Here is a 25,900-nt window from a genome sequence, read left to right on the forward strand (position 1 = left end):
GCAACTGAATCTATCGTCTGCCTGAGAGAAGCTGCAGCCTATGGTCGCCCTGAGGCGGTTTCGCCCCTTTCTGAACTTAGGCGGCGTGCGTGTAACATTATTCTGTGTGATGCTATCTGCTGAGCCGTGTATCTAATCCCATCCTGTGTGATACTGTCTACTGAGCCGTGTATCTAATCCTATTCTGTGTGATACTGTCTGCTGAGCCATGTATCTAATCCTATTCTGTGTGATACTGTCTGCTGAGCAGTGTATCTAATCCTCTCCTGTGTGATACTGTCTGCTGAGCCGTGTATCTAATCCTATTCTGTGTGATACTGTCTGCTGAGCCGTGTATCTAATCCTATTCTGTGTGATACTGTCTGCTGAGCCGTGTATCTAATCCTATCCTGTGTGATACTGTCTGCTGAGCCGTGTATCTAATCCTATTCTGTGTGATACTGTCTGCTGAGCCGTGTATCTAATCCTATCCTGTGTGATACTGTCTGCTGAGCTGTGTATCTAATCCTATCCTGTGTGATACTGTCTGCTGAGCAGTGTATCTAATCCTGCCCTGTGTGATACTGTCTGCTGAGCCGTGTATCTAATCAGATCTTGTGTGATACTGTCTGCTGAGCCGGGTATCTAATCCTATTCTGTGTGATACTGTCTGCTGAGCAGTGTATCTAATCCTATCCTGTGTGATACTGTCTGCTGAGCCGTGTATCTAATCCTCTCCTGTGTGATGCTGTCTGCTGAGCCGTGTATCTAATCAGATCTTGTGTGATACTGTCTGCTGAGCCGGGTATCTAATCAGATCTTGTGTGATACTGTCTGCTGAGCCGTGTATCTAATCCTCTCCTGTGTGATACTGTCTGCTGAGCCGTGTATCTAATCCTATCCTGTGTGATACTGTCTGCTGAGCTGTGTATCTAATCCTATCCTGTGTGATACTGTCTGCTGAGCCGTGTATCTAATCCTGTCCTGTGTGATACTGTCTGCTGAGCCGTGTATCTAATCCTATCCTGTGTGATACTGTCTGCTGAGCTGTGTATCTAATCCTCTCCTGTGTGATACTGTCTGCTGAGCCGGGTATCTAATCAGATCTTGTGTGATACTGTCTGCTGAGCAGTGTATCTAATCCTACCCTGCGTGATACTGTCTGCTGAGCCGTGTATCTAATCAGATCTTGTGTGATACTGTCTGCTGAGCTGTGCATCCAAGGCTTCATGTCTCAGGAGGATGAGATGCTCGTCTTCGGGTACAGTTGCTGTGTAGAGATGACACGGAGGCGTTTATCATTATTTGGTTTCATTTTTTTATACAAACAGCCCCCCCTCTGGCAGTGAGAGCTCATGCACACGGCGCCCCCTATAATACTGATACGGTACGGACAAGGACACGATAGCGGCTCACACATATGAACACATTTCACAGTCACGCTCGCAGCTTTGGTCACGCGTGTCACGTGGCTTCTTGTGCGTTGCGGCACTGGGATCTTTATCATTCACCGCCGGCGCTGGCACTTTGTACCCCAGATACCCGCTCCTCCCGGCAGTGATCATGTTTCTATGTACACGTGAGTTCACATTATAAAAGGGTTAACAGTCTTCCCCTTCACACTGGGCAGCCGTCTTGGCTTATGCTCCGATAAGTCACATTTGGTCCTGTGTGGCGGCACTCGTATGGGAGTTAGACGGCCGCCATAGTCACATAACTCGGGAAGATCTGCCATGACCCCCCCCCCCCACCCTTATAAAAGATGGCAGTCTGTCAGCTGGTACAGTAGCGGAGCGGAGGTGGTGGCTCACACGTCAGAGGCCGTATCGGCCGCGGCCCCGTTGGGTGTCAGATTGATGCTGTTGTTGTCCACGTCCATCTTGCCGCCTCCTCTGCAGGGCACACAGCATGGTTTGGTGATGTCACGGCCATATTGGCAAAAGCCATTGAGCGGGATCTTCTCCTGCACTTTAGAGCCAGACAGTTTCTCAGACTCAGGCGTACTGCACCCCTGGATCTTACTCTTCGCTCTGATCTGGTCCCGCCAGGAATACAGCGCCAGAAACACACACCCGCACAGCGTCAGCGCCAGCAGCACCGTCACTGACACAAACGGCTTGTAGTAGTCCTGCCCATTGCTGCTGAACGTGGCGTCGTTCTCAATTGCCATGTTACTATCCCGGTTGTAGGAGTCCTTGTGACTGATGCCCACCCCACTGAGGTCTCTGATCCAGTACTGGGCGGCCATGTATTGAAAGCCGTTCTCATTGGCCCAGCACTGGTACTGTCCCAGGGTGTCTCTCTTCACTGTGACAACCAGAGTGCCTGCGGAGGTCACCACCTGCTTCTCCAGGGATTGTCCTCGGTGTTTCCAGCTGTATGTGGCAAGAGATGACAGGCGTGGGCACTGGAGCTCAATGATGGTGTTATACGCAGCGGAGATGTTACCAACTGGAAGAAAGAAATGATGACATAATGAGATCAGCTGACATCGCTGAGAATGCCGCCTATCCATCACTAGAGATCAGCGGTGACATCACTGAGAATGCCGCCTATCCATCACTAGAGATCAGCGGTGACATCACTGAGAATGCCGCCTATCCATCACTAGAGATCAGAGGTGACATCACTGAGAATGCCGCCTATCCATCACCAGAGATCAGCGGTGACATCACTGAGAATGCCGCCTATCCATCACTAGAGATCAGCGGTGACATCACTGAGAATGCCGCCTATCCATCACTAGAGATCAGCGGTGACATCACTGAGAATGCCGCCTATCCATCACCAGAGATCAGCGGTGACATCACTGAGAATGCCGCCTATCCATCACCAGAGATCAGCGGTGACATCACTGAGAATGCCGCCTATCCATCACTAGAGATCAGCGGTGACATCACTGAGAATGCCGCCTATCCATCACTAGAGATCAGCGGTGACATCACTGAGAATGCCGCCTATCCATCACTAGAGATCAGCAGTGACATCACTGAGAATGCCACCTATCCATCACCAGAGATCAGCGGTGACATCACTGAGAATGCCGCCTATCCATCACTAGAGATCAGCGGTGACATCACTGAGAATGCCTCCTATCCATCACCAGAGATCAGCGGTGACATCACTGAGAATGCCGCCTATCCATCACTAGAGATCAGAGGTGACATCACTGAGAATGCCGCCTATCCATCACCAGAGATCAGCGGTGACATCACTGAGAATGCCGCCTATCCATCACTAGAGATCAGCGGTGACATCACTGAGAATGCCGCCTATCCATCACCAGAGATCAGCGGTGACATCACTGAGAATGCCGCCTATCCATCACTAGAGATCAGCGGTGACATCACTGAGAATGCCGCCTATCCATCACTAGAGATCAGCGGTGACATCACTGAGAATGCCGCCTATCCATCACTAGAGATCAGAGGTGACATCACTGAGAATGCCGCCTATCCATCACTAGAGATCAGCGGTGACATCACTGAGAATGCCGCCTATCCATCACCAGAGATCAGCGGTGACATCACTGAGAATGCCTCCTATCCATCACCAGAGATCAGCAGTGACATCACTGAGAATGCCGCCTATCCATCACCAGAGATCAGCGGTGACATCACTGAGAATGCCGCCTATCCATCACTAGAGATCAGCGGTGACATCACTGAGAATGCCGCCTATCCATCACTAGAGATCAGCGGTGACATCACTGAGAATGCCGCCTATCCATCACCAGAGATCAGCGGTGACATCACTGAGAATGCCTCCTATCCATCACCAGAGATCAGCGGTGACATCACTGAGAATGCCGCCTATCCATCACTAGAGATCAGAGGTGACATCACTGAGAATGCCGCCTATCCATCACTAGAGATCAGCGGTGACATCACTGAGAATGCCGCCTATCCATCACTAGAGATCAGCGGTGACATCACTGAGAATGCCGCCTATCCATCACCAGAGATCAGCGGTGACATCACTGAGAATGCCTCCTATCCATCACCAGAGATCAGCGGTGACATCACTGAGAATGCCGCCTATCCATCACTAGAGATCAGAGGTGACATCACTGAGAATGCCGCCTATCCATCACCAGAGATCAGCGGTGACATCACTGAGAATGCCGCCTATCCATCACCAGAGATCAGCGGTGACATCACTGAGAATGCCGCCTATCCATCACTAGAGATCAGCGGTGACATCACTGAGAATGCCTCCTATCCATCACTAGAGATCAGCGGTGACATCACTGAGAATGCCGCCTATCCATCACCAGAGATCAGCGGTGACATCACTGAGAATGCCGCCTATCCATCACCAGAGATCAGCGGTGACATCACTGAGAATGCCACCTATCCATCACCAGAGATCAGCGGTGACATCACTGAGAATGCCGCCTATCCATCACTAGAGATCAGCGGTGACATGACTGAGAATGCCTCCTATCCATCACTAGAGATCAGCGGTGACATCACTGAGAATGCCGCCTATCCATCACCAGAGATCAGCGGTGACATCCCTGAGAATGCCGCCTATCCATCACTAGAGATCAGCGGTGACATCACTGAGAATGCCCCCTATCCATCACTAGAGATCAGCGGTGACATCACTGAGAATGCCGCCTATCCATCACCAGAGATCAGCGGTGACATCACTGAGAATGCCGCCTATCCATCACTAGAGATCAGCGGTGACATCACTGAGAATGCCGCCTATCCATCACCAGAGATCAGTGGTGACATCCCTGAGAATGCCGCCTATCCATCACCAGAGATCAGCGGTGACATCACTGAGAATGCCGCCTATCCATCACCAGAGATCAGCGGTGACATCACTGAGAATGCCGCCTATCCATCACTAGAGATCAGCGGTGACATCACTGAGAATGCCGCCTATCCATCACCAGAGATCAGTGGTGACATCCCTGAGAATGCCGCCTATCCATCACTAGAGATCAGCGGTGACATCCCTGAGAATGCCGCCTATCCATCACTAGAGATCAGCAGTGACATCACTGAGAATGCCGCCTATCCATCACTAGAGATCAGCGGTGACATCCCTGAGAATGCCGCCTATCCATCACTAGAGATCAGCAGTGACATCACTGAGAATGCCGCCTATCCATCACTAGAGATCAGCGGTGACATCACTGAGAATGCCGCCTATCCATCACCAGAGATCAGCGGTGACATCACTGAGAATGCCGCCTATCCATCACTAGAGATCAGCGGTGACATCACTGAGAATGCCGCCTATCCATCACCAGAGATCAGTGGTGACATCACTGAGAATGCCGCCTATCCATCACTAGAGATCAGCGGTGACATCCCTGAGAATGCCGCCTATCCATCACTAGAGATCAGCAGTGACATCACTGAGAATGCCGCCTATCCATCACTAGAGATCAGCGGTGACATCCCTGAGAATGCCGCCTATCCATCACTAGAGATCAGCAGTGACATCACTGAGAATGCCGCCTATCCATCACTAGAGATCAGCGGTGACATCACTGAGAATGCCGCCTATCCATCACCAGAGATCAGCGGTGACATCACTGAGAATGCCGCCTATCCATCACTAGAGATCAGCGGTGACATCACTGAGAATGCCGCCTATCCATCACCAGAGATCAGCGGTGACATCACTGAGAATGCCGCCTATCCATCACTAGAGATCAGCAGTGACATCACTGAGAATGCCGCCTATCCATCACTAGAGATCAGCGGTGACATCACTGAGAATGCCGCCTATCCATCACTAGAGATCAGTGGTGACATCACTGAGAATGCCGCCTATCCATCACTAGAGATCAGCAGTGACATCACTGAGAATGCCGCCTATCCATCACCAGAGATCAGCGGTGACATCACTGAGAATGCCGCCTATCCATCACCAGAGATCAGCGGTGACATCACTGAGAATGCCGCCTATCCATCACTAAAGAGCAGCGGTGCCATCAATCACCTTTTGTGGGTGGGTTGTCGGTGCTGTGCCCAGGTCGAGGGCTTCTTCCTCGGGAACTCAGGCAAGTGGTGTTGGGGTTCCCCTCCTCGATGTCCTGCAGCCAGACCTCTCTGTGTGTAATATAGACATGTTAGCCCGGACTGTAGAGCTTGCGGTTTTGGGCACATATTGGGCATCACTTACCGATTCTCCAGGGCGGATTGCAGTACTTGACACTCGCCACTGGGCATGTTCCAGGCACAGTACGGGTCTCTTGCCAGGATGCACTCGATGCAGGTCCTGTAGACACTGCAGTTTGCCAGCGGGACCTGCAGGATACCATCTCCAGCGCCCACATATAGCATCTTCTGTAAGAGATTACATAGAAACTACAGGGGCAGAGCCTAAAGCTGATCATAATGGTGCTGATCAGATCCACATAAGTGGCTGATAACACAACAATAGATTATGTTATGAGAGACGACATCACCTTGGTGGACTCCAGTAGGAGGGTCTGGATGGGCTCGTCCTGGGGCAGGAGGTTGATTTCCTCAATGATGTAGGATTCTGTGCCCCCTTTTACCAGTATGGCTTTATGTACTGACCCCCGATCTGCAGAACAGAGGAGACTTCTTAAAGGGACACTTCTGTGAGAAATTGTTTTCCCCACATTTACCGGCTGATGCTGGGAAAGCTGGGATACAGCTCACTGATGATACAGACAAAAGTTCTAAAACATTTTTTAAGAAACTCTTTTCCTAAAAGAAGTTTCAACAAGTAGCTCTGTATTTGCAGGAGTTGTAAGAGCACAGGGCACAGCGGCACTTACCTGTGCCCAGGTACATCACCGTGTACGGCGCTCCTGACAGCGCCCTCACTGTGTCTATGGCGATGTGCGTGTAGCTGACGCTCTGCTGGATGAGCAGGGGCCGACTGCCGGCCGGAGACACCTTCTTATCCATCAGGAAGTGATCCTTCATGAAGTTCAGGTCCGTGTCTGAGAACTTTCCTGAGGAGCACTGGATGGGAACATGGAGGTCATAGTCACACAGCAGCACAGAGAATTACAGGACAGGAGTGTAATGTGGAGCCACCTGAAGGTTGACTGAGGTATTGCAGTCATATTACAAATTATATTATCATTGCAATTCTCCCTAATTACGGGAGATGATGGGGGTGATAGTGTAAGTACTCACACTGCCTGGCCGGGGACTGGACACCGGGCCCGTATATCGAGTCCACTTAGAACTTTCCTTATTCTGCTCCTTGTAGTTCCCGTTAAAAGCATCTTCAATGTCCCTCAACCTGAAGGAGCAGACAGCGGAGGAGCTGGAGCCCCCAACCTGCCTGCAAGGGTCACATGATCAGAGGCTTAGATACACAGCTCAGCACACAGGATAGGATTAGATACACAGCTCAGCAGACAGTATCACAGGATAGGATTAGATACACAGCTCAGCAGACACTATCACAGGATAGGATTAGATACACAGCTCAGCAGACAGTATCACACAGGAGAGGATTAGATACACAGCTCAGCAGACAGTATCACAGGATAGGATTAGATACACAGCTCAGCAGACACTATCACAGGATAGGATTAGATACACAGCTCAGCAGACAGTATCACACAGGAGAGGATTAGATACACGGCTCACCAGACAGTATCACACAGGATAGGATTAGATACACAGCTCAGAAGACAGTATCACAGGATAGGATTAGATACACAGCTCAGCAGACACTATCACAGGATAGGATTAGATACACAGCTCAGCAGACAGGATCACACAGGATAGGATTAGATACACAGCTCAGCAGACAGTATCACACAGGATAGGATTAGATACACAGCTCAGCAGACAGTATCACAGGATAGGATTAGATACACAGCTCAGCAGACAGTATCACAGGATAGGATTAGATACACAGCTCAGCAGACAGTATCACACAGGATAGGATTAGATACACAGCTCAGCAGACAGTATCACACAGGATAGGATTAGATACACAGCTCAGCAGACACTATCACAGGATAGGATTAGATACACAGCTCAGCAGACAGGATCACACAGGATAGGATTAGATACACAGCCCAGCAGACAGTATCACAGGATAGGATTAGATACACAGCTCAGCAGACAGTATCACAGGATAGGATTAGATACACAGCTCAGCAGACAGTATCACACAGGATAGGATTAGATACACAGCTCAGCAGACAGTATCACACAGGATAGGATTAGATACACAGCTCAGCAGACACTATCACAGGATAGGATTAGATACACAGCTCAGCAGACAGTATCACAGGATAGGATTAGATACACAGCTCAGCAGACAGTATCACACAGGATAGGATTAGATACACAGCTCAGCAGACAGTATCACACAGGATAGGATTAGATACACAGCTCAGCAGACAGTATCACAGGATAGGATTAGATACACAGCTCAGCAGACAGGATCACACAGGATAGGATTAGATACACAGCTCAGTAGACAGTATCACACAGGAGAGGATTAGATACATGGCTCAGCAGACAGTATCACACAGGGGAGGATTAGATACACGGCTCAGCAGACAGTATCACACGGGACAGGATTAGATACACAGCTCAGCAGACAGTATCACACAGGATAGGATTAGATACACAGCTCAGCAGACAGGATCACACAGGATAGGATTAGATACACAGCTCAGTAGACAGTATCACACAGGATAGGATTAGATACACATCTCAACAGACAGTATCACACAGGAGAGGATTAGATACACGGCTCAGCAGACGGTATCGCACAGGAGAGGATTAGATACACGGCTCAGCAGACGGTATCGCACAGGAGAGGATTAGATACACGGCTCAGCAGACAGTATCACACAGGATAGGATTAGATACACAGCTCAGCAGACAGTATCACACGGGACAGGATTAGATACACAGCTCAGCACACAGGATAGGATTAGATACACAGCTCAGCAGACAGGATCACATAGGATAGGATTAGATACACAGCTCAGTAGACAGTATCACACAGGACAGGATTAGATACACGGCTCAGCAGACAGTATCACACAGGATAGGATTAGATACACAGCTCAGCAGACAGTATCACACAGGATAGGATTAGATACACAGCTCAGCAGACAGTATCACACAGGATAGGATTAGATACACAGCTCAGCACTCAGTATTACACAGCATAGCATTAGATACACGGCTCAGCCCACGGTATCACACAGGAGAAGATTAGATACACAGCTCAGCAGTCAGTATCACACAGGAGAGGATTAGATACACGGCTCAGCAGACAGTATCACACAGGCTAGGATTAGATACACGGCTCAGCAGACAGTATCACAGGATAGGATTAGATACACAGCTCAGCACTCAGTATTACACAGCATAGCATTAGATACAGGGCTCAGCCCACGGTATCACACAGGAGAAGATTAGATGCACTGCTCAGCAAACAGTATCACACAGGATAGGATTAGATACACGGCTCAGCAGACAGTATCACACAGGATAGGATTAGATACACTGCTCAGCAGACAGTATCACACAGAATAGGATTAGATACACGGCTCAGCAGACAGTATCACACAGAATAGGATTAGATACACGGCTCAGCAGACAGTATCACACAGCATAGGATTAGATACACAGCTCAGCAGACAGTATCACACATGATAGGACTAGATACAGCGGCTGTACAGCCGTCTATAGGCAGGCATAGGACTTGTAGATATGATCATTTCCATTGATTAAATACATTCCTCAGCAGTAAATATGGCTGCCACTAGCATATCCTCCAGATTATTGATCAGAGAGCAGTGAGTGCTTTGTTCTCAGTGACAAGTTTACATTGCATTACCAAACAAGAATATAACTACTATAATACTGCCCCTATGTACAAGAATATAACTACTATAATACTGCCCCTATGTACAAGAATATAACTACTATAATACTGCTCCTATGTACAAGAATATAACTACTATAATACTACCCCTATGTACAAGAATATAACTACTATAATACTGCCCCCTATGTACAAGAATATAACTACTATAATACTGCCCCTATATACAAGAATATAAGTACTATAGTACTGCTCCCTATATACAAGAATATAACTACTATAATACTGCCCCTATGTACAAGAATATAACTACTATAATACTGCTCCTATGTACAAGAATATAACTACTATAATACTGTCCCTATGTACAAGAATATAATTACTATAATACTGCTCCCTATGTACAAGAATATAACTACTATAATACTGCTCCTATGTACAAGAATATAACTACTATAATACTGCCCCATATGTAGAAGAATATAACTACTATAATACTGCTCCTGTGTACAAGAATATAACTACTATAATACTGCCCCTATGTACAAGAATATAACTATTATAATACTGCTCCCTATGTACAAGAATATAACTACTATAATACTGCTCCTATGTACAAGAATATAACTACTATAATACTGCCCCTATGTACAAGAATATAACTACTATAATACTGCCCCTATGTACAAGAATATAACTACTATAATACTGCCCCTATGTACAAGAATATAACTACTATAATACTGCTCCTATGTACAAGAATATAACTACTATAATACTGTCCCTATGTACAAGAATATAACTACTATAATACTGCCCCTTATGTACAAGAATATAACTACTATAATACTGCCCCTATGTACAAGAATATAACTACTATAATACTGCTCCTATGTACAAGAATATAACTACTATAATACTGCCCCCTATGTACAAGAATATAACTACTATAATACTGTCCCTATGTACAAGAATATAACTACTATAATACTGCTCCTATGTACAAGAATATAACTACTATAATACTGCCCCCTATGTAGAAGAATATAACTACTATAATACTGCTCCTATGTACAAGAATATAACTACTATAATACTGCCCCCTATGTACAAGAATATAACTACTATAATACTGCCCCCTATGTAGAAGAATATAACTACTATAATACTGCTCCTATGTACAAGAATATAACTACTATAATACTGCCCCCTATGTAGAAGAATATAACTACTATAATACTGCTCCTATGTACAAGAATATAACTACTATAATACTGCCCCCTATGTAGAAGAATATAACTACTATAATACTGCTCCTATGTACAAGAATATAACTACTATAATACTGCTCCTATGTACAAGAATATAACTACTATAATACTGCTCCTATGTACAAGAATATAACTACTATAGTACTGCTCCTATGTACAAGAATATAACTACAATAATACTGCTCCCTATGTACAAGAATATAACTACTATAATACTGCTCCTATGTACAAGAATATAACTACTATAGTACTGCTCCTATGTACAAGAATATAACTACTATAGTACTGCTCCTATGTACAAGAATATAACTACTATAATACTGCCCCCTATGTACAAGAATATAACTACTATAATAGTGTTCCTATGTACAAGAATATAACTACTATAATACTGCCCCCTATGTACAAGAATATAACTACTATAATACTGCTCCTATGTACAAGAATATAACTACTATAATACTGGCCCCTATGTACAAGAATATAACTACTATAATACTGCTCCCTATGTACAAGAATATAACTACTATAATACTGCTCCTATGTACAAGAATATAACTACTATAATACTGCTCCTATGTACAAGAATATAACTACTATAATACTGCTCCCTATGTACAAGAATATAACTACTATAATACTGCTCCTATGTACAAGAATATAACTACTATAATACTGCTCCCTATGTACAAGAATATAACTACTATAATAGTGCTCCGATGTACAAGAATATAACTACTATAATACTGCTCCTATGTACAAGAATATAACTACTATAGTACTGCTCCTATGTACAAGAATATAACTACTATAGTACTGCTCCTATGTACAAGAATATAACTACTATAATACTGCCCCCTATGTACAAGAATATAACTACTATAATAGTGTTCCTATGTACAAGAATATAACTACTATAATACTGCCCCCTATGTACAAGAATATAACTACTATAATACTGCTCCTATGTACAAGAATATAACTACTATAATACTGGCCCCTATGTACAAGAATATAACTACTATAATACTGCTCCCTATGTACAAGAATATAACTACTATAATACTGCTCCTATGTACAAGAATATAACTACAATAATACTGCCCCCTATGTAGAAGAATATAACTACTATAATACTGCCCCTATGTACAAGAATATAACTACTATAATACTGCCCCCTATGTACAAGAATAAAACTACTATAATACTGCCCCTATGTACAAGAATATAACTACTATAATACTGCTCCTATGTACAAGAATATAACTACTATAATACTGCCCCCTATGTACAAGAATATAACTACTATAATACTGTCCCTATGTACAAGAATATAACTACTATAATACTGCTCCTATGTACAAGAATATAACTACTATAATACTGCTCCTATGTACAGGAATATAACTACTATAATACTGCTCCTATGTACAAGAATGTAACTACTATAATACTGCCCCTATGTACAAGAATATAACTACTATAATACTGCCCCCTATGTACAAGAATATAACTACTATAATACTGCCCCCTATGTACAAGAATATAACTACTATAATAGTGCTCCTATGTACAAGAATATAACTACTATAATACTGCTCCTATGTACAAGAATATAACTACTATAGTACTGCTCCTATGTACAAGAATATAACTACAATAATACTGCCCCCTATGTAGAAGAATATAACTACTATAATACTGCCCCTATGTACAAGAATATAACTACTATAATACTGCCCCCTATGTACAAGAATAAAACTACTATAATACTGCCCCTATGTACAAGAATATAACTACTAAAATACTGCTCCTATGTACAAGAATATAACTACTATAATACTGCCCCCTATGTACAAGAATATAACTACTATAATACTGTCCCTATGTACAAGAATATAACTACTATAATACTGCTCCTATGTACAAGAATATAACTACTATAATACTGCCCCCTATGTACAAGAATATAACTACTATAATAGTGCTCCTATGTACAAGAATATAACTACTATAATACTGCTCCTATGTACAAGAATATAACTACTATAATACTGCTCCTATGTACAAGAATATAACTACTATAATACTGCCCCAATGTACAAGAATATAACTACTACAATACTGCCCCTTATGTACAAGAATATAACTACTATAATACTGCCCCCTATGTACAAGAATATAACTACTATAATAGTGCTCCTACGTACAAGAATATAACTACAATAATACTGCTCCTATGTACAAGAATATAACTACTATAATACTGCTCCTATGTACAAGAATATAACTACTATAATACTGGCCCCTATGTACAAGAATATAACTACTATAATACTGCCCCCTATGTAGAAGAATATAACTACTATAATACTGCTCCTATGTACAAGAATATAACTACTATAATACTGCTCCTATGTACAAGAATATAACTACTATAATACTGCCCCCTATGTAGAAGAATATAACTACTATAATACTGCTCCTATGTACAAGAATATAACTACTATAATACTGCCCCCTATGTACAAGAATATAACTACTATAATACTGCCCCCTATGTAGAAGAATATAACTACTATAATACTGCTCCTATGTACAAGAATATAACTACTATAATACTGCCCCCTATGTAGAAGAATATAACTACTATAATACTGCTCCTATGTACAAGAATATAACTACTATAATACTGCCCCCTATGTAGAAGAATATAACTACTATAATACTGCTCCTATGTACAAGAATATAACTACTATAATACTGCTCCTATGTACAAGAATATAACTACTATAATACTGCTCCTATGTACAAGAATATAACTACTATAGTACTGCTCCTATGTACAAGAATATAACTACAATAATACTGCTCCCTATGTACAAGAATATAACTACTATAATAGTGCTCCTATGTACAAGAATATAACTACTATAATACTGCTCCTATGTACAAGAATATAACTACTATAGTACTGCTCCTATGTACAAGAATATAACTACTATAGTACTGCTCCTATGTACAAGAATATAACTACTATAATACTGCCCCCTATGTACAAGAATATAACTACTATAATAGTGTTCCTATGTACAAGAATATAACTACTATAATACTGCCCCCTATGTACAAGAATATAACTACTATAATACTGCTCCTATGTACAAGAATATAACTACTATAATACTGGCCCCTATGTACAAGAATATAACTACTATAATACTGCTCCCTATGTACAAGAATATAACTACTATAATACTGCTCCTATGTACAAGAATATAACTACTATAATACTGCTCCTATGTACAAGAATATAACTACTATAATACTGCTCCCTATGTACAAGAATATAACTACTATAATACTGCTCCTATGTACAAGAATATAACTACTATAATACTGCTCCCTATGTACAAGAATATAACTACTATAATAGTGCTCCGATGTACAAGAATATAACTACTATAATACTGCTCCTATGTACAAGAATATAACTACTATAGTACTGCTCCTATGTACAAGAATATAACTACTATAGTACTGCTCCTATGTACAAGAATATAACTACTATAATACTGCCCCCTATGTACAAGAATATAACTACTATAATAGTGTTCCTATGTACAAGAATATAACTACTATAATACTGCCCCCTATGTACAAGAATATAACTACTATAATACTGCTCCTATGTACAAGAATATAACTACTATAATACTGGCCCCTATGTACAAGAATATAACTACTATAATACTGCTCCCTATGTACAAGAATATAACTACTATAATACTGCTCCTATGTACAAGAATATAACTACAATAATACTGCCCCCTATGTAGAAGAATATAACTACTATAATACTGCCCCTATGTACAAGAATATAACTACTATAATACTGCCCCCTATGTACAAGAATAAAACTACTATAATACTGCCCCTATGTACAAGAATATAACTACTATAATACTGCTCCTATGTACAAGAATATAACTACTATAATACTGCCCCCTATGTACAAGAATATAACTACTATAATACTGTCCCTATGTACAAGAATATAACTACTATAATACTGCTCCTATGTACAAGAATATAACTACTATAATACTGCCCCCTATGTAGAAGAATATAACTACTATAATACTGCTCCTATGTACAAGAATATAACTACTATAATACTGCTCCTATGTACAAGAATATAACTACTATAATACTGCTCCTATGTACAGGAATATAACTACTATAATACTGCTCCTATGTACAAGAATGTAACTACTATAATACTGCCCCTATGTACAAGAATATAACTACTATAATACTGCCCCCTATGTACAAGAATATAACTACTATAATACTGCCCCCTATGTACAAGAATATAACTACTATAATAGTGCTCCTATGTACAAGAATATAACTACTATAATACTGCTCCTATGTACAAGAATATAACTACTATAGTACTGCTCCTATGTACAAGAATATAACTACAATAATACTGCCCCCTATGTAGAAGAATATAACTACTATAATACTGCCCCTATGTACAAGAATATAACTACTATAATACTGCCCCCTATGTACAAGAATAAAACTACTATAATACTGCCCCTATGTACAAGAATATAACTACTATAATACTGCTCCTATGTACAAGAATATAACTACTATAATACTGCCCCCTATGTACAAGAATATAACTACTATAATACTGTCCCTATGTACAAGAATATAACTACTATAATACTGCTCCTATGTACAAGAATATAACTACTATAATACTGCCCCCTATGTACAAGAATATAACTACTATAATAGTGCTCCTATGTACAAGAATATAACTACTATAATACTGCTCCTATGTACAAGAATATAACTACTATAATACTGCTCCTATGTACAGGAATATAACTACTATAATACTGCTCCTATGTACAAGAATATAACTACTATAATACTGCCCCAATGTACAAGAATATAACTACTACAATACTGCCCCTTATGTACAAGAATATAACTACTATAATACTGCCCCCTATGTACAAGAATATAACTACTATAATAGTGCTCCTATGTACAAGAATATAACTACTATAATACTGCTCCTATGTACAAGAATATAACTACTATAGTACTGCTCCTATGTACAAGAATATAACTACAATAATACTGCTCCTATGTACAAGAATATAACTACTATAATACTGCTCCTATGTACAAGAATATAACTACTATAATACTGGCCCCTATGTACAAGAATATAACTACTATAATACTGCTCCTATGTACAAGAATATAACTACTATAATACTGCTCCTATGTACAAGAATATAACTACTATAATACTGCTCCTATGTACAAGAATATAACTACTATAGTACTGCTCCTATGTACAAGAATATAACTACAATAATACTGCTCCCTATGTACAAGAATATAACTACTATAATAGTGCTCCTATGTACAAGAATATAACTACTATAATACTGCTCCTATGTACAAGAATATAACTACTATAGTACTGCTCCTATGTACAAGAATATAACTACTATAGTACTGCTCCTATGTACAAGAATATAACTACTATAATACTGCCCCCTATGTACAAGAATATAACTACTATAATAGTGTTCCTATGTACAAGAATATAACTACTATAATACTGCCCCCTATGTACAAGAATATAACTACTATAATACTGCTCCTATGTACAAGAATATAACTACTATAATACTGGCCCCTATGTACAAGAATATAACTACTATAATACTGCTCCCTATGTACAAGAATATAACTACTATAATACTGCTCCTATGTACAAGAATATAACTACTATAATACTGCTCCTATGTACAAGAATATAACTACTATAATACTGCTCCCTATGTACAAGAATATAACTACTATAATACTGCTAATATGTACAAGAATATAACTACTATAATACTGCTCCCTATGTACAAGAATATAACTACTATAATAGTGCTCCGATGTACAAGAATATAACTACTATAATACTGCTCCTATGTACAAGAATATAACTACTATAGTACTGCTCCTATGTACAAGAATATAACTACTATAGTACTGCTCCTATGTACAAGAATATAACTACTATAATACTGCCCCCTATGTACAAGAATATAACTACTATAATAGTGTTCCTATGTACAAGAATATAACTACTATAATACTGCCCCCTATGTACAAGAATATAACTACTATAATACTGCTCCTATGTACAAGAATATAACTACTATAATACTGGCCCCTATGTACAAGAATATAACTACTATAATACTGCTCCCTATGTACAAGAATATAACTACTATAATACTGCTCCTATGTACAAGAATATAACTACAATAATACTGCCCCCTATGTAGAAGAATATAACTACTATAATACTGCCCCTATGTACAAGAATATAACTACTATAATACTGCCCCCTATGTACAAGAATAAAACTACTATAATACTGCCCCTATGTACAAGAATATAACTACTATAATACTGCTCCTATGTACAAGAATATAACTACTATAATACTGCCCCCTATGTACAAGAATATAACTACTATAATACTGTCCCTATGTACAAGAATATAACTACTATAATACTGCTCCTATGTACAAGAATATAACTACTATAATACTGCCCCCTATGTAGAAGAATATAACTACTATAATACTGCTCCTATGTACAAGAATATAACTACTATAATACTGCTCCTATGTACAAGAATATAACTACTATAATACTGCTCCTATGTACAGGAATATAACTACTATAATACTGCTCCTATGTACAAGAATATAACTACTATAATACTGCCCCTATGTACAAGAATATAACTACTATAATACTGCCCCCTATGCACAAGAATATAACTACTATAATACTGCCCCCTATGTACAAGAATATAACTACTATAATAGTGCTCCTATGTACAAGAATATAACTACTATAATACTGCTCCTATGTACAAGAATATAACTACTTTAGTACTGCTCCTATGTACAAGAATATAACTACAATAATACTGCCCCCTATGTAGAAGAATATAACTACTATAATACTGCCCCTATGTACAAGAATATAACTACTATAATACTGCCCCCTATGTACAAGAATAAAACTACTATAATACTGCCCCTATGTACAAGAATATAACTACTATAATACTGCTCCTATGTACAAGAATATAACTACTATAATACTGCCCCCTATGTACAAGAATATAACTACTATAATACTGTCCCTATGTACAAGAATATAACTACTATAATACTGCTCCTATGTACAAGAATATAACTACTATAATACTGCCCCCTATGTACAAGAATATAACTACTATAATAGTGCTCCTATGTACAAGAATATAACTACTATAATACTGCTCCTATGTACAAGAATATAACTACTATAATACTGCTCCTATGTACAAGAATATAACTACTATAATACTGCCCCAATGTACAAGAATATAACTACTACAATACTGCCCCTTATGTACAAGAATATAACTACTATAATACTGCCCCCTATGTACAAGAATATAACTACTATAATAGTGCTCCTATGTACAAGAATATAACTACTATAATACTGCTCCTATGTACAAGAATATAACTACTATAGTACTGCTCCTATGTACAAGAATATAACTACAATAATACTGCTCCTATGTACAAGAATATAACTACTATAATACTGCTCCTATGTACAAGAATATAACTACTATAATACTGGCCCCTATGTACAAGAATATAACTACTATAATACTGCTCCCTATGTACAAGAATATAACTACTATAATACTGCTCCTATGTACAAGAATATAACTACAATAATACTGCCCCCTATGTAGAAGAATATAACTACTATAATACTGCCCCTATGTACAAGAATATAACTACTATAATACTGCCCCCTATGTACAAGAATAAAACTACTATAATACTGCCCCTATGTACAAGAATATAACTACTATAATACTGCTCCTATGTACAAGAATATAACTACTATAATACTGCCCCCTATGTACAAGAATATAACTACTATAATACTGTCCCTATGTACAAGAATATAACTACTATAATACTGCTCCTATGTACAAGAATATAACTACTATAATACTGCCCCCTATGTAGAAGAATATAACTACTATAATACTGCTCCTATGTACAAGAATATAACTACTATAATACTGCTCCTATGTACAAGAATATAACTACTATAATACTGCTCCTATGTACAGGAATATAACTACTATAATACTGCTCCTATGTACAAGAATATAACTACTATAATACTGCCCCTATGTACAAGAATATAACTACTATAATACTGCCCCCTATGTACAAGAATATAACTACTATAATAGTGCTCCTATGTACAAGAATATAACTACTATAATACTGCTCCTATGTACAAGAATATAACTACTATAGTACTGCTCCTATGTACAAGAATATAACTACAATAATACTGCCCCCTATGTAGAAGAATATAACTACTATATTACTGCCCCTATGTACAAGAATATAACTACTATAATACTGCCCCCTATGTACAAGAATAAAACTACTATAATACTGCCCCTATGTACAAGAATATAACTACTATAATACTGCTCCTATGTACAAGAATATAACTACTATAATACTGCCCCCTATGTACAAGAATATAACTACTATAATACTGTCCCTATGTACAAGAATATAACTACTATAATACTGCTCCTATGTACAAGAATATAACTACTATAATACTGCTCCTATGTACAGGAATATAACTACTATAATACTGCTCCTATGTACAAGAATATAACTACTATAATACTGCCCCTATGTACAAGAATATAACTACTACAATACTGCCCCCTATGTACAAGAATATAACTACTATAATACTGCCCCCTATGTACAAGAATATAACTACTATAATAGTGCTCCTATGTACAAGAATATAACTACTATAATACTGCTCCTATGTACAAGAATATAAGTACTATAGTACTGCTCCTATGTACAAGAATATAACTACAATAATACTGCCCCCTATGTAGAAGAATATAACTACTATAATACTGCCCCTATGTACAAGAATATAACTACTATAATACTGCCCCCTATGTACAAGAATATAACTACTATAATAGTGTTCCTATGTACAAGAATATAACTACTATAATACTGCCCCCTATGTACAAGAATATAACTACTATAATACTGCTCCTATGTACAAGAATATAACTACAATAATACTGCCCCCTATGTAGAAGAATATAACTACTATAATACTGCCCCTATGTACAAGAATATAACTACTATAATACTGCTCCCTATGTACAAGAATATAACTACTATAATACTGCCCCCAAGCTGTGAGGTTGTGTTTTGTAGCTCTCCTCATGTCTGGAGCAAGCCCAGGGCGGGGCCCCCCTGGGCGGGGAAGCTCCCCAGGCAAGGCCCAGGCTTCTCGGCCTACACTGGGACAAGGCTCCCAGGCTACTTCCAATGGGAATAATACACCCAGAGTCACTGTGAGACCTGTGACTGCAGCACAAAGCTCCAGTAAGAAAGAAGGAGATAAAGAATCTGTGTGTAAAGTTTTGGGAGGAAAACCAGCTCCAAGTGCAGCAAAGAAGCCAGAAGTCAGTAAAGAAATGCAGCAAAGTGTGAAGCTTTGTAATCCACCCAGTGGAAGTCCAGTCCGTGCACAGCCCCAGCCGGCAGCTCAGCCTCCATCACCATCAGGTGTGCAGCTCAGCTCTCCAGTCTGCAGACAGAGACGGACGTCTCTGGAGAAACAAACCCTCCAGGAAAATCTCCAGCAGCAGCATGTGGTGTCCGGCATGGTGAATTCAGGTCGCACGAGGTCGCAGTCTGGTGTCAGCGGGAAACTTGCCGCAGTGCCTGAATCCAACAAGGTAGCCACAAAAACACCTGTGGTGGACGCAAGGGACAAGTCAGTATTCAGAGTCCCTGACCCTGTGGCCAAGCCTAAATCTGTGGAGACGCAGCGTGCCCCCGAGCTGCAGCTGGCGGAGGAGATACCCGGACTGGTCAGGAAGATGGGTGAGTTGCAGCAGCACAAACAACTGCTGCAGATGCAGATAGACTTTATCTATAATCTAAAAGCAACTAACCCTGAGAGTAACGCTGTATGTGACATGAAACTGAACTCACTTGGTGTCGAGCTGGCGAGTGTGGTGCAGGACATGGACAGTGTGCTGGAAAGCATGGGGCCCCTGAAGGAGACCTACGCAAACCGGGCACGGTTCGCCTCCTATAAGCAGGACTGTGCTGCGGAGTCCAGAACCCCTGATGTGAAGTCAGAGACCCCCCAGCTGCAGACACGACCGGTGTTACAGGCTCCCCGCTTCTGTTTCCAGGTTGGAAAAACACTGCAACAGCAGGCAGCGGCGTGTGAACGGGAGTGTATACCTCAGATTCCAGCAGAGGCACCACAAGTCCCAGAGTGCCCCATTGCATGTGAGACTGTTTGTGCTGATGAGGCCGAGGCTGAAGCACAGACTGGCGCTAATGATGCTGTGCCTATGGGGTCGGGGGCTGGGGGGGATTTACAGGCTGTGATGGACGTTGTACTGTCTGATGATAATAATGCTGTTCATGATAATGTGCATGATATGGGTGATTGTCCCCCTTTACCATCTAGTACACAAGGTGTGACAGCCCCTCCTGCTGCAGACCCTATCCCTGTCAGCCAGCCTAGTGTGACCCGGCAGGTGCCCCCCAGGAATGCCTGGAGCCGCGGCGCTCCGTCTTTCACCTCCGGAGCAGGGTATATGGGCCAGACATTTAGGCGCATAAATGTAGTGCGTTTTAAATTCTTAGGTGCCAAGGAGGATCTCCCACAGCGCAGGTATGTGGTGAGAGAGCTACTGTGCCGCCAGATGGGGTTTGTGCCGACTGAAATCCTGGCGGTAACTAATCTGCAGGACAGGCAGGGCTATGATGTCAGCTTTAAGCTCATGCCTGACCTGGATAGATTCTGGGCCAATTACCCCAAGTTCAGAGAAACTGAAGGCTGGAATAAGTTTATACTGGTTCCCATTTCCAGGCCAGATACCGTCACTGTGAATATCACCTTCTGGAATGAGGCCGTTCCCCCACAGGACATCCAGGTGTGGCTCCAGAGACATTGTGACCTCGTCTCTGGACTCACCAAGATCAGAGATGAGGATGGTATCTGGACAACGGGGTGGAAGGTCCAGGTGAAGCTGCGGCAGTATAACAACATCACTGCCCACCTACCCAACTCCTTCTTCATTGGGAGGGAGAAGGGGGCATGTTACTATCCCGGGCAGCCAAGAAAATGCTTTAAATGTGGTAAAACAGGTCATCTGGCTAATGCCTGTACTGTACTAAAGTGCAGCCTGTGTGGGGTAATCGGCCATGTCGCTGCAGACTGCCGGGACGTTAGGTGCAACCTCTGTGGTAAGATGGGCCACCCTCACAGGGACTGTCCAGACGCCTGGCACAATATCTGCAAAGCCTTCCCTGATGAGGATGTGATGGCAGGGGCAGAGGCTCAGGAGGTGGTGGCAGGGGCAGAGGCTCAGGAGGTGGTGGCAGGGGCAGAGGCTCAGGAGGTGGTGGCAAGGGTGCAGGAGGAAGAGGATTTAACTTCAGCAGGGATACTGAATAGCTCAGGTGCCCGCCAGGAGTCCACCCATGTAACACCAGAGCAGCGGGGTACAGAGGGGAACATGGAGGTCGTGCCTCAGGTAGCCCCCCCTTCAGCATCAATGTCTGTATCTGATGACTGGAGCGTAAATCATAATAAAAGAAAGAAAAAGAACACGTCCTCCCGTAAACCTGAGGCAGAATATGACTCTGGTCAGAGTGGTAGTAAGAAGGTCCAGAGTTCTGCAGATGTGATGGTTGTGTCCAACAAATATGGAGTCTTATCTGAGGATAATGATGATGACTATGAGGAAGAGTTGAGGAAAATTGATGCTGAATGTGACAGGGACACAGAGGACCATCCCCCGCCAAAGCGAAAGCCCTTATCTGTGGACCCTCAGGTGGAGGCTGACATGGACACCGGTGGTGGACAGAATATTTCTGATTCACGATGATGGCTGTTACTCTGCTCCTTCTATATTGTGTTGTGATGGCGGGGTTCTCATTAACACTGACATCAAGTAACGTGAATAGTATTAAGGTGAGGAGGACGAGACACGCAGTGTATGAACATCTCAGATACCTGGACACAGATGTCATCTTCCTGCAGGAGACACGACTGACATCTCTGGGGCTTTTGAGAGAGGCAGAGAGGGAATGGCGGTCCGGTCCATCTTTCTGGTCACTGGCTGTGGAGCCTTACGCCGGGGTTGCTATCCTGTTTAACACCCATGATGTGACTGTACATAGGATGACAGAAGTGGTCATGGGAAGGTGTCTGGTCCTGGAAGTCACTATCCATGGTAGGCGACTCCGGCTTATTAACATCTATGGGCCACAGACGGTGACTGACAGGATCCAGCTGTTTAATGACGTCAGGCCTTTCCTCTTCACCTCTCTCCCGGTGGTGATGGCGGGAGACTTTAATGCCATACTGACATCAGGTGACAGTTCCTCAGGTAGGACAGTGACCAGGGACGGCAAGGTCCTACATAACATCATAATGCAGGCAGGACTGACTGATATTTTCACACAGGGAGGTCGTCAGCCAAAATTTACGTATTCTTGTTCCAACAGGAGCAGTAGGATAGATTTTGTTTTTGCGAGTCCTACTGAGGCTGTCAGCTCCCTGAGTGAGAAGGTCGTCCCTTACTCTGACCACCTCGCCTTGTGCTTCTGTCTGGGGACCTCTAACCGCCCGGACATTGGTAGAGGGTTGTGGAAGCTTAATTCCAGTCTCCTAGGTGATGCCTATGTCCAGAGTCGTGTCCACTCCCTTATTCAGGTCCATCTAGACAGGGTTGATTTTTATGACAACATGACCGACTGGTGGGAGGACGTCAAGGAGGATATCAGATCCCTCTTAAAGAGACTGTCAGTTAATAAAGGGAGGAACAAGTACAGCCAGTACCTAAAGCTGCGTAAAGAATTGGAGTCATTGTATTCGGCAGGCGGGGATGATAAAGTGAAGATCGACCGGCTGAAATCTGAGATAAGGCAGTATCAGTACAGCAGGTACACCTCCCTGGTTCTTGAACGGGATTATGGGTCCTTAGGGGCACCTGATCCCTTTGAGAATTGCAGGGAGAGGGTGGCCAAAAAAATGGTCCCAGGTCTCACTGACTCCCAGGGTGTATTGCAGGATTCACGGGAGGGTATTCTGGGGGTCGTGAGATCTTACTATGCTGACTTGTTTCAGAGGAAAGTTTTGGATAAAAATAAGATGGCTCAATTCTTGGAGGCAACTCCAGTGCCTGATACTAACGATCTGGACTTTTCTTCTTTGACAGCAGAATTAACGGTGGAGGAAGTTAAGGCGGCTATTGATAAATTATATCTGAAGAAGGCACCAGGTCCAGATGGTATAACAGCAGAATTTTATAAGGAATTCAGAGACCTCCTGGCTCCAATCCTTGTGGATGTGTATAGGAATTGTCTAGAAAATCACCTGATGCCTCCATCCATGAGAGTGTCCTCGTTAATTCTGCTGTCTAAAGGTAAAGAGCCGAGTGACATCAAGAACTGGAGGCCGATTGCCCTCTTGAATGTAGACAGGAAGATTCTGGCAAAGATCCTGTTTTCTAGGTTAGTTTGTTTGTCCCCGGCACTGTTGGCAGGCTCTCAGTTTGGCACAGTAAAAGGGCGGAACATCTCTGGAGCAGTCATCTCGATACGGGAGATGTTTGAGAGATGTAAAGCTCTGCGGTGTGGGAGATATGTTGTCAGTCTGGACCAGGCTAAAGCCTTTGACAGGGTTGATCACGATTATCTGTGGGCCACTTTGTCAAAGTACGGTGTTCCGGGACAATTCGTGGATTGGCTGAAGACTTTGTATAGAGAGGCGCTGAGCTTTCCTCTGATTAATGGTTGGCAGGGTGATACTTTTGGAGTTGAGGCAGGGGTGAGACAGGGCTGCCCACTGAGTCCGCTCCTGTATGTTTTCGCCATAGACCCGTTTCTGAGGTCACTGCAGGAGTGTGATTTTCAGGGGGTGCCGGTCCCCCACTGCCTGCCTCTGACTGTTGTTGCCTATGCTGATGATGTGACGTTGGTGATCTCCAATCCTCAAGAGGTGCGGATGTTATCGGCGGCCATCAGAAGCTACTCTGAGGCCTCCGGGTCTCTGGTCAACCTTGAGAAGAGTCAAGCTCTGTGGACGTTAGACACTGATCCCGGCTTTGATCTGCCACAGTTTGCTAAGGCCTCCACCCATATTAAGATCTTAGGGGTTAAATTTGGGAGGGATGATAATGCCAAGCTAAATTGGGAAGAGAAATTGGAAACCGGAAATGCAAAGGTTCAGCGATGGAAGAACTGGAGGCTGACCTACAGAGAAAGGGTCGCTATGTTGAAGACGTACCTGGTCCCCATCTTCTTGTATGTCTCTGTTATTTTCCCTTTGCCAGAGTCTTTCTCAGCGAGGCTTTTCAGCTTGTTCTTCCAGCTCTTGTGGGGGAATAGGTTGAACCTAATAAAGAGGGGAGTAACGTACCTACGGCGGAGAGATGGTGGGCTGGATATGTTAAATCCAAGGGTTTTCTTTGACTCCCTGTTTCTAAAAGTGAATTTTGGGAATATGGACTCAAACAGTAGCTCCCTGTGGGTGAATAGTATCAAGGACTGGATATTGCCTTTTGCAGAGTCTTGGGTGCGAGGTGGCAGTCTCAAGAGGAGGAGATGGACAGGTGG

The 25,900-nt window shown here is 42.1% G+C and overlaps 1 protein-coding gene across 6 annotated transcripts in view; it reads right to left on the reverse strand.

Moving 5' to 3' along the window:
• Nucleotides 1–1,291: 1,291 nt before the first annotated feature.
• SEMA4A (semaphorin 4A) overlaps nucleotides 1,292–25,900 on the reverse strand; it is an 83,519-nt gene continuing 58,910 nt past the window's right edge. For 3 of the 6 annotated variants that reach the window (XM_073639240.1, XM_073639242.1, XM_073639239.1), the window contains 6 exons: nucleotides 7,119–7,269; nucleotides 6,752–6,941; nucleotides 6,413–6,534; nucleotides 6,127–6,290; nucleotides 5,944–6,053; nucleotides 1,292–2,430 (listed from right to left, as the gene is read on the reverse strand). In XM_073639240.1, the coding sequence (XP_073495341.1) occupies nucleotides 1,787–2,430; nucleotides 5,944–6,053; nucleotides 6,127–6,290; nucleotides 6,413–6,534; nucleotides 6,752–6,941; nucleotides 7,119–7,269 (1,381 nt within the window). In that variant the 3' untranslated portion in view covers nucleotides 1,292–1,786. The remainder of the gene's footprint in view (nucleotides 2,431–5,943; nucleotides 6,054–6,126; nucleotides 6,291–6,412; nucleotides 6,535–6,751; nucleotides 6,942–7,118; nucleotides 7,270–25,900) is intronic. The other 3 variants (XM_073639237.1, XM_073639238.1, XM_073639243.1) reach the window with 2 other exon arrangements.

This window comes from Phyllobates terribilis, unplaced genomic scaffold (genome assembly GCF_046119375.1).
Source record: "Phyllobates terribilis strain yellow unplaced genomic scaffold, ASM4611937v1 Scaffold_7__3_contigs__length_470593459, whole genome shotgun sequence".
In the NCBI taxonomy this organism is placed as follows: domain Eukaryota; kingdom Metazoa; phylum Chordata; class Amphibia; order Anura; family Dendrobatidae; genus Phyllobates; species Phyllobates terribilis.